This window comes from Lethenteron reissneri, unplaced genomic scaffold (genome assembly GCF_015708825.2).
Source record: "Lethenteron reissneri isolate LAM-NWPU_2019-01 unplaced genomic scaffold, ASM1570882v1 scaffold_1638, whole genome shotgun sequence".
Taxonomy (NCBI): domain Eukaryota; kingdom Metazoa; phylum Chordata; class Hyperoartia; order Petromyzontiformes; family Petromyzontidae; genus Lethenteron; species Lethenteron reissneri.
Window position 1 is genome coordinate 2,957,422 of NW_026891375.1, and position 20,738 is coordinate 2,978,159.

Genomic DNA, 20,738 nt, shown 5'->3' on the forward strand with positions numbered 1-20,738 from the left:
CAACATAATAAACATCAACATCAGCAACATTGTCAACATCGTCGACATCATCAACATTATCAGCGACATCGTTAACACCGTTGACATCATTATCAGCGACATCATCATCATCGGTAACATTGTCATCACAATAAACATCAGCATCATCGTTAACATCATCGACATTATCATCAACAACAACATCATCATCATCGTGATTAACATCAACAACATCGTTACCATCATCAACAATGTCCTCGACACAAGCAGGACCATCAACATCAGCAGCATCATCACGTGATGACGAACAGCACGCTCGGTTAAGTTCAACATACATAACACACACGTGTTGTTGATGTGTCCGTGCGTGTGTACCTGTGTGTGTGTGTCACTATGTACCTGTGTGTGTGTGGGGAGCGGTGGCGCAGCGGTTAGCGCTATGCTGCGCTACGAACCCGGCAACCCGGGTTCGATTCTCGCTCACCTAGGTCGACTCAGCCTCAAATGAGTACCTGTTGCGATGTGTAAACATCGCCACTGGGGAGACAAAGGCGGCCGGGCGTGGTGCTGGCCACCCACCCCCTCGTGTACCGTTCCGGCCTTCATAGGTGCTCGCTAGCAGCACTTGCCCCTGCAGTCTGTTGAGGCTACACGGGGGACCTTTGTCTTTGTGTGTGGGGAGCGGTGGCGCAGCGGTGAGCACGCCGCGCTACAAACCCAGCGACCCGAGTTCGATTCCCGCTCACGGCCAACACCGGTGACGATTATCTGAACCGGTACCTGGGCCTCCCCTAGGTCGACTCAGCCTCGAATGAGTACCTGGTGCGGTGTGTAGTAAACATCGCCGCTGGGGAGACAAAGGCGGTCGGGCGTGGTGCTGGCCACCCACCCCCTCGTGTGCCACAGTTCCAGCCTTCATAGGTGCTGCTACTCGCTAACAGCACTTGCCCCTACGGTCTGTTGAGGCTACACGGGGGACCTTTGTCTTTGTGTCTACCTTCATAGGTGCTACTCGCTATAACAGCACTTGCCCCTACGGTCTGTTGAGGCTACACGGGGGACCTTTGTCTTTGTGTCTACCTTCATAGGTGCTACTCGCTATAACAGCACTTGCCCCTACGGTCTGTTGAGGCTACACGGGGGACCTTTGTCTTTGTGTGGAGGTGAACTTCAGCCCAACTCGCTGAGTCACGTGTGCTGGCTGCGGGGTCACAGCCTCTCCCTCTGCGACAACCTCATCATGGCCAAGGTGCGTGCCCTCTCACACGCACTGCCCCGCAGAGTCAGCTGACTGGCTGCCTGCTGTGTCTACAGAGTCAGCTGACTGGCTGTCTGCTGTACCTACAGAGACAGCTGTCTGCTGTGCCTACAGAGTCAGCCGACTGCTGTACCCACAGAGTCAGCTGACTAGCTACCTGCTGTACCTACAGAGACAGCTGACTGCTGTACCTACAGAGACAACTGACTGCTGTACCTACAGAGTCAGCTGACTAGCTACCTGCTGTACCCACAGAGACAGCTGACTGCTGTACCTACAGAGACAACTGACTGCTGTACCTACAGAGACAGCTGACTGCTGTACCTACAGAGACAGCTGACTGCTGTACCCACAGAGACAGCTGACTGCTGTACCCACAGAGACAGCTGACTGCTGTACCTACAGAGACAGCTGACTGCTGTACCCACAGAGACAGCTGACTGCTGTACCCACAGAGACAGCTGACTGCTGTACCTACAGAGTCAGCTGTCTGCTGTACCCACAGAGACAGCTGACTGCTGTACCTACAGCAGTCAGCTGACTGCTGTACCTACAGAGACAGCTGTCTGCTGTACCCACAGAGACAGCTGACTGCTGTACCTACAGAGTCAGCTGTCTGCTGTACCCACAGAGACAGCTGACTGCTGTACCTACAGAGACAGCTGTCTGCTGTACCTACAGAGACAGCTGACTACTGTACCCACAGAGACAGCTGACTGCTGTACCCACAGAGACAGCTGACTGCTGTACCTACAGAGACAGCTGACTGCTGTACCTACAGAGACAGCTGACTGCTGTACCTACAGAGTCAGCTGACTGCTGTACCTACAGAGACAGCTGACTGCTGTACCTACAGAGTCAGCTGACTGCTGTACCTACAGAGACAGCTGACTGCTGTACCCACAGAGACAGCTGACTGCTGTACCTACAGAGTCAGCTGACTGCTGTACCTACAGAGACAGCTGACTGCTGTACCCACAGAGACAGCTGACTGCTGTACCTACAGAGTCAGCTGACTGCTGTACCTACAGAGACAGCTGACTACTGTACCCACAGAGACAGCTGACTGCTGTACCCACAGAGACAGCTGACTGCTGTACCTACAGAGACAGCTGACTGCTGTACCTACAGAGACAGCTGACTGCTGTACCTACAGAGTCAGCTGACTGCTGTACCTACAGAGACAGCTGACTGCTGTACCTACAGAGTCAGCTGACTGCTGTACCTACAGAGACAGCTGACTGCTGTACCCACAGAGACAGCTGACTGCTGTACCTACAGAGTCAGCTGACTGCTGTACCTACAGAGACAGCTGACTGCTGTACCCACAGAGACAGCTGACTGCTGTACCTACAGAGTCAGCTGACTGCTGTACCTACAGAGACAGCTGACTGCTGTACCTACAGAGTCAGCTGACTGCTGTACCCACAGAGACAGCTGACTGCTGTACCTACAGAGTCAGCTGACTGCTGTACCTACAGAGACAGCTGACTGCTGTACCCACAGAGACAGCTGACTGCTGTACACACAGAGACAGCTGACTGCTGTACCTACAGAGTCAGCTGACTGCTGTACCTACAGAGTCAGCTGACTGCTGTACCCACAGAGACAGCTGACTGCTGTACACACAGAGACAGCTGACTGCTGTACCTACAGAGTCAGCTGACTGCTGTACCCACAGAGACAGCTGACTGCTGTACCCACAGAGACAGCTGACTGCTGTACCTACAGAGTCAGCTGACTGCTGTACCTACAGAGACAGCTGACTTCTGTACCCACAGAGTCAGCTGACTGCTGTACCTACAGAGTCAGCTGACTGCTGTACCTACAGAGTCAGCTGTCTGTCTACCTGCTGTGTCTACAGAGTCAGCTGTCTGTCTACCTGCTGTGCCTACAGAGTCAGCTGTCTGTCTACCTGCTGTGCCCACAGAGTCAGCTGACTGCTGTACCTACAGAGTCAGCTGACTGCTGTACCTACAGAGTCAGCTGTCTGTCTACCTGCTGTGCCTACAGAGTCAGCTGTCTGTCTACCTGCTGTGTCTACAGAGTCAGCTGTTTGTCTACCTGCTGTGTCTACAGAGTCAGCTGTCTGGTTACCTGCTGTGTCTACAGAGTCAGCTGTCTGTCTACCTGCTGTGTCTACAGGATCAGCTGTCTGTCTACCTGCTGTGTCTACAGAGTCAGCTGTCTGTCTACCTGCTGTGCCTACAGAGTCAGCTGTCTGTCTACCTGCTGTACCTACAGGGTCAGCTGTCTGTCTACCTGCTGTGTCTACAGAGTCAGCTGTCTGTCTACCTGCTGTGTCTACAGAGTCAGCTGTCTGTCTACCTGCTGTGCCTACAGAGTCAGCTGTCTGTCTACCTGCTGTACCTACAGAGTCAGCTGTCTGTCTACCTGCTGTGTCTACAGAGTCAGCTGTCTGTCTACCTGCTGTGTCTACAGAGTCAGCTGTCTGACTACCTGCTGTGTCTACAGAGTCAGCTGTCTGTCTACCTGCTGTGTCTACAGAGTCAGCTGTCTGTCTACCTGCTGTGCCTACAGAGTCAGCTGTCTGTCTACCTGCTGTACCTACAGAGTTAGCTGTCTGTCTACCTGCTGTGCCTACAGAGTCAGCTGTCTGGCTACCTGCTGTGTCTACAGAGTCAGCTGTCTGTCTGCTGTGCCTACAGAGTCAGCTGTCTGTCTACCTGCTGTGTCTACAGAGTCAGCTGTCTGTCTACCTGCTGTGTCTACAGAGTCAGCTGTCTGACTACCGGCTGTGTCTACAGAGTCAGCTGTCTGTCTACCTGCTGTGTCTACAGAGTCAGCTGTCTGTCTACCTGCTGTGCCTACAGAGTCAGCTGTCTGTCTACCTGCTGTACCTACAGAGTTAGCTGTCTGTCTACCTGCTGTGCCTACAGAGTCAGCTGTCTGGCTACCTGCTGTGCCTACAGAGTCAGCTGTCTGTCTACCTGCTGTGCCTACAGAGTCAGCTGTCTGTCTACCTGCTGTGCCTACAGAGTCAGCTGTCTGTCTACCTGCTGTGTCTACAGAGTCAGCTGTCTGTCTACCTGCTGTGCCTACAGAGTCAGCTGTCTGTCTACCTGCTGTACCTACAGAGTCAGCTGTCTGTCTACCTGCTGTGCCTACAGAGTCAGCTGTCTGTCTACCTGCTGTGCCTACAGAGTCAGCTGTCTGTCTACCTGCTGTACCTACAGAGTCAGCTGTCTGTCTACCTGCTGTGTCTACAGAGTCAGCTGTCTGTCTACCTGCTGTGCCTACAGAGTCAGCTGTCTGGCTACCTGCTGTGTCTACAGAGTCAGCTGTCTGGCTACCTGCTGTGCCTACAGAGTCAGCTGTCTGTCTGCCTGCCGTACCTACAGAGTCAGCTGTCTGTCTACCTGCTGTGTCTACAGAGTCAGCTGTCTGTCTACCTGCTGTGTCTACAGAGTCAGCTGTCTGGCTACCTGCTGTACCTACAGAGTCAGCTGTCTGGCTACCTGCTGTACCTACAGAGTCAGCTGTCTGTCTACCTGCTGTGTCTACAGAGTCAGCTGTCTGGCTACCTGCTGTACCTACAGAGTCAGCTGTCTGGCTACCTGCTGTACCTACAGAGTCAGCTGTCTGTCTACCTGCTGTGTCTACAGAGTCAGCTGTCTGTCTGCTGTGCCTACAGAGTCAGCTGTCTGGCTACCTGCTGTACCTACAGAGTCAGCTGTCTGGCTACCTGCTGTACCTACAGAGTCAGCTGTCTGGCTACCTGCTGTACCTACAGAGTCAGCTGTCTGGCTACCTGCTGTACCTACAGAGTCAGCTGTCTGGCTACCTGCTGTACCTACAGAGTCAGCTGTCTGGCTACCTGCTGTACCTACAGAGTCAGCTGTCTGGCTACCTGCTGTACCTACAGAGTCAGCTGTCTGGCTACCTGCTGTACCTACAGAGTCAGCTGTCTGGCTACCTGCTGTGCCTACAGAGTCAGCTGTCTGGCTACCTGCTGTACCTACAGAGTCAGCTGTCTGGCTACCTGCTGTACCTACAGAGTCAGCTGTCTGGCTACCTGCTGTACCTACAGAGTCAGCTGTCTGGCTACCTGCTGTGCCTACAGAGTCAGCTGTCTGGCTACCTGCTGTGTCTACAGAGTCAGCTGTCTGTCTGCTGTGCCTACAGAGTCAGCTGTCTGTCTGCTGTGCCTACAGAGTCAGCTGTCTGGCTACCTGCTACGCAAGTTCAAGATGAGTCGAGGTTGGCAGAAGCTTTGGGTCGTCTTCTCCAATTTCTGTCTCCACTTCTACAAGAACCATCAGGTTCGGAAACCCTCCGCCTGGGTTTGGGTGTCTCTGTGTACTTGATGATGCGTGCGCGTGTGTGTGCGTGTGCGTGTGTGTGTGCACGTGTGTGTGCCTGTGCGTGTGTGTGTGTGCGCGCAGTGTGTGCGCGTGTGTGTCCATGCATGCATGCATGTGTGTGTGTGTGCGTGTGTGCATGTGTGTGTGTGTGTGCATGTGTGTGTGCATGTGTGTGTGCATGTGTGTGTGAGGCCTAAATGGGGAGCGGTGGGTGTAGTGGTTAGCGCTACGCAGCGCTACGAACCTGGCGACCCGAGTTCGATTCCCGCTCAACTGCCAACACCGGTGATGATTACCTGAACCGGCCCTGGACCTCTCCTAGGTCGACTCCGCCTCAAATGAGTACCTGGTGCGGTGTGTAATAAACATCGCTAGCACTGGGGAGACAAAGGCGGCCGGGCGTGGTGCTGGCCACCCACCCCCTCGTGTGCCACAGTGCCGGTAGCCTTCATAGGTGCTACTCGCTAACAGCACTTGCCCCTACAGCCTGTTAGAGGCTACACGGGGGACCTTTGTCTGTGTCTCCTTTCATAGGCGCTGCTGCTACCAAACAGCACTTGGCCCAACAGTGTCAGAGGCTACACGATGCGGGGGGAACCTTTGTCTTTGTTTTGTTGTTGTCATTGTTGTCTTTGTTTTGTTCTTGTTGTCGTTGTTGTCTTTCATAATCAACGTTTTTTGGGTTTAGATCGCGTTTATTTATAAATGTGTCGTAACCCTCCACCACCCGACACGGCCAATCAGTAAAAATGTGTCACGTTGACAAAGACAAATAATTCACTGGCGAATTGCCCGATGATGCTGGTTGCAATTACCAGCGAAACGTCGTACTCAAATTGTAAATGTTGTGGCTTCAACACACCGGTGGGCTAAAGCAGTGAACTATTTGTCTTTGTCAACGTGACACTTTTTTACTGATTGGCCGTGTCGGGTGGTGGAGGGTTACGACACATTTATAAATAAACGCGATCTAAACCCAACAACGTTGATTATGAATAACATTGGTCGCGAAAGCCTACGTGTTAAACCGTTGTTGTCTTTGTCGTTGTTGTTGTTGTCATTGTTGTCTTTGGGTCGTTCTTGTTGTTGTTGTTGTCTGTGTCGTTGTTGTTGTTGTTGTCTGTGTCGTTCTTGTTGTTGTTGTCATTGTTGTCTTTGTGTCGTTCTTGTTGTTGTTGTTGTCTTTGTGCCGTTCTTGTTGTCATCGTTGTTGTCTTTGTGTCGTTCTTGTTGTCGTTGTTGTTGTCTTTGTGTCGTCGTCGTCAAAGGAGGACGCCCCGCTCGCGATCCTTCCCCTGCTGGGCTACTCGGTGTCTGCGGTGGAGGACGACGACGACACCGACGCCGGTGACGCCCGCGAGGGAGCGGCGGTGGCGACGGCGTCGTCGCAGCGTGACGGCGAAGACGGCGGGAGATTCGACTTCGTCTTCCGCCTGCGTCTCCGTGCTCACAGCTACCTGTTCCGCGCCGAGGGGCAGTTCACCTTCCACAGGTGACGACGACGCGCAAACGCGGGGGGAGACGGAGGTGGCCGGGCGAGGTTGCCTCAGTGTCCCGCGATCACAAACCGCTCTTTAATTCCGTCGAAAAAGTAACCTGCAGCGCCACAACTATCGCCATCGTTAGGGGAAAGAACGGTGATCAAATCTCCGACCCCCCAGGAACAGTCTTCTTCTTGGTTCTTTCGGTAAAGTCGTCACGTAGAAGGGAAGTAATAAAATAATAAAAATAAAACGTAATAAAATAATTCTCACGACGTTTCGGCCACAACGCAAGCAGCCGTCCTCAGGTGAAGAATGAAACACCATCAAGCTTGGAGCGTGTATTTAACCAGGAACAGGTTTGCAGATTTGCTGAGCATTTCAGCTGCAGTCATCTCGGTCAGTCGACCCGCGGCACCTGCTGGGTCTGCTCCCGTGACCTCCCTGCCAGCGGGCGTTCGAGACTTCACGTGGCTTCAACGTGCACCTAGCCTGGCACAAGCGTCGTGGTGACGTCACCGCCACTTAGTGGCGAATGGCGGTTGTTGTTGTTGTATACGTGTTTAAGTGGGGAGCGGTAGTGTAGCGGTTAGTGCTACGCTGCGCTACGAACCAGGTAACCCGAGTTCGATTCCCGCTCACGCCCAACACTGGTGACGATTAACTGAACTGGTATTGAGCCTCCTCTAGGTCTACTCAGCCTCAAATGAGTATCTGGTGCGGTGTGTAAACATCGCCACGAGGGAGACAAAGGCGGCCGGACGTGGTGCTGGTCACCCACTACACCCTCGTGTGCCACAGTGCCGGCAGCCTTCATAGGCTCCTGCTAACAGCACTTGTCCCTACAATCTGTTGAGGCTACATGGGGGGGTTACCTTTGTCTTTGTACGAACGTGTCCGTGTGTGTCCCTGTGTCCGTGTGTGTGTCCGTGTGTGTCTGTGTGTGTCCCTGTGTCCGTGTGTGTCCGTGTGTGTGTCGCTGTGTCCGTGTGTGTCCGTGTGTGTGTCCGTGTGTGTCCGTGTGTGTCCGTGTGTGTCCGTGTGTCCGTGTGTGTGTCCGTGTGTGTGTCCGTGTGTGTGTGTCCGTGTGTGTCTGTGTGTGTCCCCGTGTGTGTCCGTGTGTGTCCAGGTGGTTGGAAGTGCTGTCCATCTGCAGAGGCCCCACTCGGAGCAGTCTGTGGGACACACCCCAAGATTGACAACCACAGTAACACCTCCACCTGGCCATGTCGGAGACACTGCGACATCACAGCTGGGAGCCTGGGTTCGAGCCCTGGGTCTGGGTGTCTCTCTCTCTCAGGGGGTTCACAATGGCCGTGTCAGAGACACTGCGACATCACAGCTGGGAGCCTGGGTTCGAGCCCTGTGTCTGGGTGTCTCTCTCTCAGGGGGTTCACAATGGCCGTGTCAGAGACACTGAGACATCACAGCTGGGAGCCTGGGTTCGAGCCCTGTGTCTGGGTGTCTCTCTCTCTCAGGGGGTTCACAACGGCCGTGTCGGAGACACTGAGACATCACAGCTGAGAGGCTGAGTTCGAGCCCTGGGTCTGGGTGTCTCTGTCTCTCTCAGGGGGTTCACAATGGCCGTGTCGGAGACACTGATACATTACAGCTGAGAGCCTGGGTTCAAACCCTGGGTCTGGGTGTCTCTCTCTCTCTCAGGGGCTTCACAATGGCCGTGTCAGAGACACAGAGACAACACAGCTGAGAGCCTGGGTTCGAGCCCTGGGTCTGGGTGTCTCTCTCTCTCAGGGGGTTCACAACGGCCGTGTCAGAGACACTGAGAGCCTGAGTTCGAGCCCTGGGTGTGTCTCAGGGGGTTCACAATGGCCGTGTCGGAGACACTGATACAGCACAGCTGAGAACCTGGGTTCAAGCTCTGGGTCTGGGTGTCTCTCTCTCTCAGGGGGTTCACAACGGCCGTGTCAGAGACACTGAAACATCACAGCTGAGAACCTGGGTTCAAGCCCTGGGTGTGCCTCAGGGGGTTCACAACGGCCGTGTCAGAGACACCGAGTCATCGTCATGAGTCTGGCACGACCATGAAGAACCTGGCATAGCGACTATGAACCCCACAGGAGCTGTGAGCCTCTCCCTCGTGATGCAGCAGGTGGCGCTACGCCTCTGAGCTCCCACACAGGGGCGCCGCGGTGGCTAGGAGATGTTGACTACCTCGCCTGGTATGCAGGAGGTCGTAGGTTCTGTCCGGACCCTGACGTATATTTGTAGTTAGTGTATCTGTCTCTCATCATCATCATCATCATGGTGGCTAGGAGATGTTAACTACCTCGCCTGGTATGCAGGAGGTCGTGGGTTCGACCCCGGCCCAGACGCCTGCTGCTGTATATTTGGAGTCTGCGTCTCTCTCCCATCATCATCAGAGTGGCTAGGAGATGTTGACTACCTCGCCTGGTACGCAGCAGCAGGCGTCAACAGGGTCGGGATCGAACCCATGGCCTCCTGCAGACCAGGCAAGGTAGTTAACATCTCCTAGCCACCGTGATGATGATGAGATCGAGAGATAGACGGAGATAGATGATGAGAGGAGGATATGGTGAAGAGATGGAGTGAGCGAGAGAGCGAGCGACAGAGCGAGAGAGCGAGCGAGAGAGTGAGCGAGAGGTGGGGGTTTACATAAAGCAAAGTTGTTAAAAAAAATTACGAAATAATGAACGAAGCAAAGTGCCGACTACACCGAGCATCTTCTTGTTTCCACTGATCGTAAAAAAAAGATAGAGAGAGCGGTGCAGAGAGATGGAGAGAGACAGAGAGACAGGGAAAGACGGAGGGACAGAGACAGAGAGAGAGACGAGGGAGAGACAGAGAGACAGAGAGAGACAGAGAGAGACAGAGAGAGATAGAGAAAGACGGAGGGAGAGAGACAGAGAGAGAGATGAGGGAGAGAGACAGAGAGACAGAGAGAAGACGGAGAGACAGAGAGACAGAGAGAGACAGAGAGAGATGAGGGAGAGAGACAGAGAGAGATGAGGGGGAGAGAGACAGAGAGAGACAGGGAAAGACGGAGGGAGAGAGACAGAGAGAGATGAGGGGGAGAGAGACAGGGAGAGAAAGATGGGAGATGGGTCGCGTGGTGCTCAGCGCTCCGCGGGGGGTTGATGGTTCACCATCTGACAGGCTGGCTGGGGGGGGGGGGGGATTTGGGGGGGGGGGGTGAGTCGGTGGTGGGGGTTGGGGGGGCTGTCACGTGACTCCCGGCACACAGGGACCCCCCGTGGCGTCCATTAAGAATCAAAACATTACTACGGCTTAGCGTCGCGCGGAGGAGGAGGCTGATGGAGGAGGTGGGGGAGGGGGTATGCAGGAGGTGATGGTGCAGGAGGTGGTGAGGTGTCTATGAGGGGGTTCCTAATGGCTGTGTCGCAGAGCCTGAAGTCCTGGGTTGGAGCTGTGGGTCAGAGTGTGTCTCTGTGTCTCCGTGTATCTGTGTCTCTGTGTCTCTGTGTTTCTGTGTCTCTGTGTCTCTGTCTCTGTATCTGCGTCTCTGTGTGTTTTTGTGTCTCTGTGTGTTTGGTGGTTGAGAAGGTGGTGGTTGAGGAGGTGGTGTTGGCGGCGGTGGTGGCAGTGGTGATCGTGGTTGAGGTGGTGGTTGAGGTGGTGTTGGTGGCGGTGGTGGCAGTGGTGATCGTGGTTGAGGTGGTGGTTGAGGTGGTGGTTGAGGTGGTGGTTGAGGAGGTAGTGGTGGTGGTGATGGGCTCTTGAACCGCTTCCTCTGCCTTCTAACCCATCTGTCGGTCAGTCGGTAGGTCAGTCGGTCGGTCAGTTGGTCAGTTGGTCCATACGTTGGTCGGTCAATCAGTCCGTTGGTCCGTCGGTTGGTCAGTCGACCAGTCGGTCGGTCCAGTCGTTCGGTCGGTCCGTCGGTCAGTGTTGTGAGTCCGTCCGTTGTTGGGTCAGTCCGCCCGTCGTCACACCGCGGGAGCGTCGGGGCTACGACTGCTCGCGAGGGTCCCCGCTGGCGGTAATGAGCTCAGGGAGGGGGGGGGGGGGGGAAGGTGCGACTACTTCATTTGACAAACAAAAGACTTAAGAAGAAGAAGAAATAGAATCGCGCGATTAATCAGCGCTGACCTTTCCCCGCTCGCCGCTCCTTCACCACCACGGCGAGAGGCAATTAAGGCGGCGGGGTCGTGGCGATCCGTCATTGCGCAATCGTGGCCCCCCCTCTCTCTCTCACGATCCCCCCCGCCCCCCCCCCACCGCCCCCCCCCTCCCTCGGTGTCGACGTTTTTGTTCGTATCGTTTGTGGCTGAGATGACCTAGAGATGGCCTCCGAAAGCTCATCGCGAAATCAAAGTAATAATGAAGCCGCCGCCTTGGAGGTGAGCTCCAGGATCAGTGGCCAAAGTTGAGACCGGGTCTCAGGATCAGTGTCTAGAGACTTAGAGGCCGGGTCTCAGGTCTATAGACTTAGAGGCTTGGTCTCAGGTCTATAGACTTAGAGTCTTGGTCTCAGGTCTAGAGACTTAGAGACCGGGTCTTAGGTCTAGAGACTTAGAGACCGGGTCTCAGGATCAGTGTCTAGAGACTTAGAGGCCGGGTCTCAGGTCTAGAGACTTAGAGACTTGGAGACCGGGTCTCAGGATCAGTGTCTGTAGACTTAGAGACTTAGTCTCAGGTCTAGAGACTTGGAGACTTAGAGGCCGGGTCTCAGGATCAATGTCTAGAGACTTAGAGACTTAGTCTCAGGTCTATAGACTTAGAGACTTAGTCTCAGGTCTAGAGACTTTGAGACTTAGAGACCCGGGTCTCAGGATCAGTGTCTGTAGACTTAGAGGCCGGGTCTCAGGTCTAGAGACTTAGAGACTTGGTCTCAGGTCTAGAGACTTAGAGACTTAGTCTCAGATCTAGAGACTTGGAGACCAGGTCTCAAGATCAGTGCCTGTAGACTTAGAGGCCGGGTCTCAGGATCAGTGTCTAGAGACTTAGAGACCCGGGTCTCAGGTCTAGAGACTTAGAGACTTGGTCTCAGGTCTAGAGACTTGGAGACTTAGAGGCCGGGTCTCAGGATCAATGTCTAGAGACTTAGAGACTTAGTCTCAGGTCTATAGACTTAGAGACTTGGTCTCAGGTCTAGAGACTTAGAGACTTGGTCTCAGGTCTAGAGACTTAGAGACCAGGTCTCAGGTCTAGAGACTTAGAGACTTGGTCTCAGGTCTAGAGACTTAGAGACCAGGTCTCAGGTCTAGAGACTTAGAGACCCGGGTCTCAGGATCAGTGTCTGTAGACTTAGAGGCCGGGTCTCAGGTCTAGAGACTTAGAGACCAGGTCTCAGGTCTAGAGACTTAGAGACTTGGTCTCAGGATCAGTGTCTATAGACTTAGAGACTTGGTCTCAGGTCTAGAGACTTAGAGACCAGGTCTCAGGTCTAGAGACTTAGAGGCGGGGTCTCAGGATCAGTGTCTGTAGACTTAGAGACCCGGGTCTCAGGATCAGTGTCTGTAGACTTAGAGACCCGGGTCTCAGGTCTAGAGACTTAGAGACCCGGGTCTCAGGTCTAGAGACTTAGAGGCCGGGTCTCAGGTCTAGAGACTTAGAGACCAGGTCTCAGGTCTAGAGACTTAGAGACTTGGTCTCAGGTCTAGAGACTTAGAGGCCGGGTCTCAGGATCAATGTCTAGAGACTTAGAGGCTGGGTCTCAGGTCTAGAGACTTAGAGGCTGGGTCTCAGGTCTAGAGACTTAGAGACCAGGTCTCAGGTCTAAAGACTTAGAGACTTGGTCTCAGGTCTAGAGACTTAGAGACCCGGGTCTCAGGTCTAGAGACTTAGAGACTTGGTCTCAGGTCTAGAGACTTAGAGGCCGGGTCTCAGGATCAATGTCTAAAAACTTAGAGGCTGGGTCTCAGGTCTAGAGACTTAGAGACTTAGTCTCAGGTCTAGATACTTAGAGACTTGGTCTCAGGATCAGTGTCAGTAGACTTAGAGACCGGGTCTCAGGATCAGTGTCTAGAGACTTAGAGACTTAGTCTCAGGTCTAGATACTTAGAGACTTGGTCTCAGGATCAGTGTCAGTAGACTTAGAGACCGGGTCTCAGGATCAGTGTCTAGAGACTTAGAGACTTAGAGACGGGGTCTCAGGGTCGGTGTCTGTAGACGCGAGTCTGAGCCCCTCCCCCCGCCCCCCCCCGCCCCCCACCGGATCGACGTTTGTGGATCTTCGGCGCGCTCCCAGAGCCGCGTTGTTCCACGCTCGCCCCTCCATGCTGCGTTTAAGTGTTTAGTAAACAAAACAAGACAGGCGCGTCCATTAGACGCGACGGCTTCGTTCCTCTGCCTCGTCTCCCGCTCATTAACGCCCCCCCCTCTCCTCATCCCCCCCCCTCCTGCCCCATCAGCTCGTTACATCTTTTATTGCCTCTTTGGCCCAAAACCGCCCCCGCCACGGGTTTTGTCTCCCCGCGGTAATGACACGGCGCGAATTTATTTGTTTGCGTTGCTTGGTTATTATTTCGTTTCTCTTCCTCCTCCTCACTCCCTCTCCTCCTCCCCTCCCTCCCCTCTTTTTACGATCGGAAGAAACAGAAAGATGGTCGGTTTTTCGGCACTTGGCGTCGTTCATCATCGTCGGTTTTTTGTTGTTGCTTTTGCGCCCCTTTTTTAAATCAAAGACATCACCATGGGTTTTCCCTCGTAACGTAAATCCCGTCGTGTGCCACTGTGTTCATAGACAGCAACAAGGGAAATTCACCCTCAAAAACCCATCACCAGATCCACACGCATCCGTCGCATTACACAAAGCACCCTCGGTAGTCCAACGCGTCAAGAAAGATGCGACACCCCGCGACAACTGAGCGAAATTCCAGCCAAATTCTGGCAGAAACCAGCGTCTTGAAGATGCGGCAGTGGCTGGATAAGCCGCTTCCTTCAATTGCGCATTTCCTGGCCCTAAAGATGTTCAGTTTGGCGTTGTTCATGATGAAGTTCGTCAACGCCTCTACATCTTTGGTACCCTCGTTCCCCCCCTATATCCAAAAATAAGAATCGTGGGCGAGAAATGAAGATTAGATTTTAGTTGGATATTTCGTAGCGGCTTATAGAGCGTGTCCAGGCTTTTGCAGGGTGTACGTATGGATGCGCCGCTGTTTCGAGCTCGCCACAGAATACGCATTCTGCATTTGTCATTTGGAAAAGCGCCAGAAATGTGTTTCGTGGTCACAGTCCCGTGGGCAATGCTCCAGCTCAGATCATCATGACGCGCTTGTACAATGGATTGGAGCCAATCAGCTCCCAATGATCACTGCAGGGCATCATGTCCCTCCAAGCGGAGCCTCTGCGTGACGTTATTATTTGTTGATGGTGGAATTTGACCATTTGGGCGTACAGCTTTCTCCCGTCTGTATCTGGGAAGCACCCCTCCTGGTCATCTCCTGAGGTGTGCCCCCGGTGCTGCTGTGAGGAAGAGAGTTGAGTGTGCTTCCGTGCTCAAAGTTCATGTATTAGGTGTAGCCCTGTGAGCCATTCGGCTCTTGAATCGGGTGCAACCGCAACAAACTAAAAACTAAAAACATGAACAAGAAAACATCTTAAAGTGACTATGCGACTGAGTGCAAACAGAAAATCCAAGAAAAGACAGCAAAATATTGCAGAAAAAAATCACCGTACACCAACCCTGTGCAAATATCCCAGTGGGATGCAAGTACAACAACAACAAGACAACTTAGATTAAGGCCATCAGTCTAACTCTACTACAACAAACAAACATGGCCAAACCAAAAAACGTTTCGAAAATCACCAAAATAAAGCCATAAAAGCAATGAAACAGTGCAGGTCATAGGAACTGTGACTGAATTTTCACAATAAACAACATAAACAACATGTGCCACCAAACTCTGCTGGGACTACGTTCAGTGTTGGTGGCACTGGGCCACCGCCGGCTGACTCGTCACCAGCACTCACAGCAGGCGCGCGCTTCCCCCACTGCTGTCGATAAAGTCCTTCCCATCTTCTTGGCTCTTTCGGTAAAGTCACGTAGAAGGGAAATAATAAAATAATAAAAAATAAAACATAATAAAATACAATTCTCACGACGTTTCGGCCACAACGCAAGCAGCCGTCCTCAGGTGAAGAACGCTGTCTTTCCGACAGACCGATCTCTCAACATTGCACCGTTGAATTTCGATTTAAAGCTTTCGTGACTGCAGGGATTCATCTTCTTGGTTCTTTTGGCAAAGTCACGTAGAAGGGAAGTAATAAAATAATAAAAATTAAACATAATAAAATAATTCTCACGACATTTCGGCCACAACGCAAGTAGCCGTCCTCAGGTGAAGAACAGGTCTGTCGGGAAGACAGCGTCTGAATGAAACAGCACCAGGCTTGGAGAGTATATTTAATCTGGGTTGGAGGGCGAAGAGCGCCTTGACAAAAGAATTTGCATAATGCACGGGCATAATATGACTTTGAAACCCCCCGCCCACCTCCTACGCATTTCACAAGTAGTGACTAATCCCATATCTGCATTTCCCATAAATATGCTAAATTCCTCTTGATATGCAAATTATTTTGTCAAGGCGCTCTTCCCCCTCCAACCCAGCTTAAATGTACGCTTCCAAGCATGGTGGTGGTCATTCAGACGCTGTCTTTCCGACATCCCTGTTCTTCACCTGAGGACGGCTGCTTGCATTGTGGCCGAAACGTCGTGATAACTATTTTATTATGTTTAATTTTTATTATTTTATTATTTCCCTTCTATGCGACTTTACCGAAAGAACCAAGAAGATGAATCCCTGCAGTCACGAAAGCTTTAAATCGAAATTTAAGTCCTTCCCACTTCATTCACAAGCCTTGCGGCGAGTCTCACCGAGTGCATTCCGGCCATTGTAGCTATCTCGGTCAGGGAGAAGCCACCGCACCCCCGTGCCTGGTCTCGCCAAATCGGCCACGCTCATGAGACGGGCATCTTCCGCGCGTTTCTCGCTGGCAGGGCCCCACAAGGGAGGGTCGTACCATGTTGGGGTTCCGTAACAACGGCTCCTGAGCGAATTCTGATGCCGACTGGGGTGTATTCAGCCGGGTGGTGACGAGGAAACCCCAGGAATGTAGGACACGCCTGTAGAAGTGGGTGAATCTGCGTGAGTGGAATACCCGTAAAGTCCATGTACTGAAGGCCCCCCCCCCCCCCCCAGGTTATTTAGAAAAACAGATCCCGTGGAACAACACACGGGTGATGGGGCTGTGTAGAGGAACCTCTGTACGGCTTTGTCGAGAGTTGGCTCCGTACACACACCAGACCTTGCCCGCCCTCCCGCAGTGGCAAGGCCCAAGATACCAGCAGCCACGCGATGCTTCCTCTGTGACCAGAAGAAGGCAGCTATCAGTCGCTGAAGTTTGGCTATCGGGTGTGCGGGCGCAGTGAGGGAAAAGAATCGGTGCCACAAGGTGGATGCAACCAACTGGTTCACCACCAGGGTTTTCCCTCTGAACGTGAGAGTTTTGCACAGACGCCCCCAAGGCTCCAGCCGTTTCCTCACCTTCTCTTCAAAGAAATCCCAATGACTCCGCAGTTGTTTATTTCCGGGTCCCAGGAGTACGCCGAGATGGTGAAGAACTCTCTCCCTTTGCTCCACGTCGTTGTCTTGGTCAACTCAGGGAACCGGGCTCCGTCCCACTTCCACGCAAGCAGCCCACGGCACTTGTCCCAGTTCATCCTGGAAGGGAGGAGACACGCGGGGAGTAAACCTCTTGGCATTCGTGCAGCCGTTCGATGCGAGGGTCACTCTCATACTGGGCTCCTTTAGAGTCAATCCGGTGAGTCGGCGTCGGAGTAGACGCAGAGAAGGCTCCACGACCAGGGTGTAGAGCTGTCCTGATATAGGACAGCCTTGCCCCTGATAGGAGCAATTAGTCCGCAATTAACTTTGACTAGACACTGCGACATGTTGTACAGCAACCTAATTAATCCAATTAAAGCTTTCGTGACTGCAGGAATTCATCTGCTTGGTTCTTTCGGTAAAGTCACGTAGAAGGGAAATAATAAAATAATAAAAATAAAACATTATAAAATAATTCTCACGACGTTTCGGCCACAACGCAAGCAGCCATCCCCAGGCTGTGTCTATTTACAGCTTAAATAGACACTCCAAGCCTAAGACGTGTCATTTAGACTCTATCTTATCGACAGACATGTTCTTCACCTGAGGACGGCTGCTTGCGTTGTGGCCGAAACGTCGTGATAATTCTTTTATTATGTTTTATTTTTATTATTTTATTACTTCCCTTCTACGTGACTTTACCGAAAGAACCAAGAAGATGAATTAATCCAATTAAGCGAGTCCCAAAACCAAAAGCTTTTAAGCGTGCCAATTAGATACTGCTGATCGAACCTCTCAAAGGCGTTCTCTTGATCAAGGGAGAGGAAGGCAAAGTGGAAACTCCAAATGCTCCGACAGTGATCACATCTCTTGACTGGAAAAATCCCATCATGGATGGTGCTCCCTGGAAGAGTGTATGCCTGGTCATTGCCAATAACCCGAGCCAACAACCTCCCTTCAGCCTCGCAGACGCAGCTTTCGCGAGAATCTTATAGTCTGTGCTCAGCGCTGTGACCGGACGGCAATTGTTCAGATGTCTGAGATCGCCCTTTTTTAAATCCTTTATATTAAGTTCGCTTGCTTGCTTGCTTGCGTGCTTGCTTGCTTGCTTACGACCGTGCAAATCTTTCGGTCGTTTTTTAACCCACTTCCCGTGATCCAATCGAGCTGACATTTTGCACACAGACTCGTTGTGCGTGACAATTAATTTTCGTGAAAATGTTTTTTCCAAAATTTGACACTGTTTAGGGAAATTTTTCTAAATATTTATTTACCAACTGTTTAATACTGCACACAATCATCTGACCCATAGGTGGCAGCCATCTCAAGCCAGAGGACGAGAGGACTCTAGCCGCCCCGATGCCACGCATATAAAGGATTTATAGTGAAAAACTTTGTTTTTACGCGTTTATTTTTTGGAATCGGTGTGAGCACGGCTCTCCTCCAGGACTGAGCAATCACGTTGGTCTCCACTGCTTCATCTAGAACAGCTTTGTAATCGTTTGTTTACCCTTCTATCTGGCAAACAAAACTGACACCTTTTTTACAAGGAGTCATGTTTGCATTGACCACAATACCTGCGGTCGGAATGCAAACAAAACACACAACTCTGATAATGTGCGCACTGTCCTTGAAGTTGATTGGTCCACACCCGAGACAGCTTTCCTTAGAGCCTAGTCTCACATGGGCTGGACCAGATGACGCCAAAAGGCGCACAACTCAAAGACAATGTACCATCAGAGTATGAGAGCTCGGGGTAAGCATTTAACACCATTGGAACCTCCTTTGCCAGTAGCAAAATATGATAATTAGTTTTTTACCCTTCTATCTGGCAACAAAACTGACACCTTTTTTACAAGGAGTCATGTTTGCATTGACCACAATACCTGCGGTCAATTTCAAGGACAGTGCATACATTATCAGAGTTGTGTTTTTTGTTTGCATTCCATTGATTTAATAAACGTCGCTAATTCTCGATTGCAACCTAAAATAATATATATTTTTAAATATAATATAAATTATAATTTTAATATATAATATAATTTTAATATAAATATAATATAAATTATAATTTTAATATAAATATAATATAAATTATAATTTTAATATAAATATAATATAAATTATAATTTTAATATAAATATAATATAAATTATAATTTTAATATAAATATAATATAAAAATGAAAAATTAGACTTAAATTCCCTTCTGTTGGCGATGCACACGGTGGCTCGCACACACGGGGACATATGGTGGTGGCGGTGGCGGTGGTGGTGGTGGTGGTGGCGGTGGTGGTGGTGGTGGCGGTGGTGGCGGTGGTGGCGGTGGTGGTGGCTTGCACGTGCAGGGCTACTGCCATGTGCATCGAAGACACAGACATAGATCCCCCGTGTAGCCTCTATAGACTAGGGGCAAGTGCTGTGAGTAGCGAGTAGCAGCACCTATGAAGGTAGACACAGACAAAGATCCCCCGTGTAGCCTCTATAGACTAGGGGCAAGTGCTGTGAGTAGCGAGTAGCAGCACCTATGAATGTAGACACAGACAAAGATCCCCCGTGTAGCCTCTATAGACTAGGGGCAAGTGCTGTGAGTAGCGAGTAGCAGCAGCACCTATGAAGGTAGACACAGACAAAGATCCCCCGTGTAGCCTCCAACAGACTGTAGGGGCAAGTGCTGTGAGTAGCGAGTAGCAGCAGCACCTATGAAGGTAGACACAGACAAAGATCCCCCGTGTATTCTCTAACAGACTGTAGGAGCAAGTGCTGTTAGTAGCGAGCAGCAGCAGCACCTATGAAGGCTGCCACTACTGTGGCCAGCACCACGCCCGGCCGCCTTTGTCTCTTCTCTAGCCCGTGTCACTCACTAACCCACCCATCAGCTCCATCTCTTCTCCAGCACTTGCCCCGTGAGTGTGTCGAGGCTACGCGGGGTACCTTTGTCTTTGTGAGCTGCTGCTGCTGGTGGTGGTGGGGACCGTCTGCCGTGGCGCGCAGGCGTCACGCTGGGGGCAATATCACGGCCCGGTGTTGATTTCTGGAATAAAATCATAAATTTGCGACTGTGAAAAAACTGTAATTATCTTCACGTGTGAGTGTGCAGAAAAAGTGTGTCTCTGTGTGTGTCTCTGTGTGTGTGTCTTGTGTGTGTGTCTTGTGTGTGTGTCTCGTGTGTGTGTGTGTGTCTCTGTGTGTGTCTTGTGTGTGTGTCTTGTGTGTTTGTGTGTCTCTGTGTGTGTGTCTTGTGTGTGTGTTTTGTGTGTCCTCTTGTGTGTGTGTCTCGTGTGTGTCTCGTGTGTGTGTATGTCTCTGTGTGTGTCTGTGTCTCTTGTGTGTGTCTGTGTCTCTTGTGTGTGTCTGTGTCTCTTGTGTGTGTCTGTGTCTCTTGTGTGTCTCTGTTGTGTGTGTGTGTGCATCGGGTGTGTGTGTCTGTGTCTCTTGTGTGTGTCTGTGTCTCTTGTGTGTCTCTGTGTTTGTGTGTCTTGTGTGTGTGTCTCTGTTGTGTGTGTGTGTGCATCGGGTGTGTGTGTCTGTTGTGTGTGTATGCAGCGTGTGTGTGTATTTCTTGTGTGTGTGTCTGTGTGTGTATTTCTTGTGTGTGTCTCTTGTGTGTTTGTGTGTGTGTGTGTCTCTTGTATATCTCGTGTGTCTTGTGTCTGTGTGTATGTCTCTGTGTGTGTGTCTCTTGTGTGTGTGTCTCTTGTGTGTCTCTGTGTGTGCGTGTCTTCTGTGTGTGTGTGTCTCTCTGTGTGTGTCTGTGTGTGTGTGTCTGTTGTGTGTGTGCATCGTGTGTGTGTCTTGTGTGTGTATGCAGCGTGTGTGTGTGTGTATTTATTGTGTGTGTGTCTGTGTGTGTGCAGTGGTTAGCGCTACGCTGTGCTACGAACCCGGCTACCCGAGTTCGATTCCCGCTCACGGCCAACACCAACTGGTCCTGGGCCTCCCCTATGTCGACTCAGCCTCAAATGAGTACCTGTAGCGGTGTGTAGTAAACATCGCCACTGAAACGGACATTGTGAATCTGACACAGCCATCGTGAACCCCCTTGAGACCAACTCAGACCCAGGGCGTGAACCTATCACCCAGGATCTCAGTGTCTCTGACCTGGCCATTGTGAACCCCCTGAAAAAGACACCCAGACCCAGGGCTTG

The 20,738-nt window shown here is 51.7% G+C and overlaps 1 protein-coding gene across 1 annotated transcript in view; it reads left to right on the top strand.

Annotated features, from left to right (window-relative positions):
- Window positions 1-9,960, top strand: part of LOC133362932 (FERM, ARHGEF and pleckstrin domain-containing protein 2-like) — a 44,604-nt gene extending 34,644 nt beyond the window's left edge. Inside the window, 4 exon segments of the mRNA XM_061581914.1 lie at window positions 1,143-1,228; window positions 5,413-5,520; window positions 6,831-7,054; window positions 8,173-9,960. Of these exon segments, the coding sequence (XP_061437898.1) occupies window positions 1,143-1,228; window positions 5,413-5,520; window positions 6,831-7,054; window positions 8,173-8,242 (488 nt within the window). The 3' untranslated portion in view covers window positions 8,243-9,960.
- The last annotated feature ends 10,778 nt before the right edge of the window (window positions 9,961-20,738 follow it).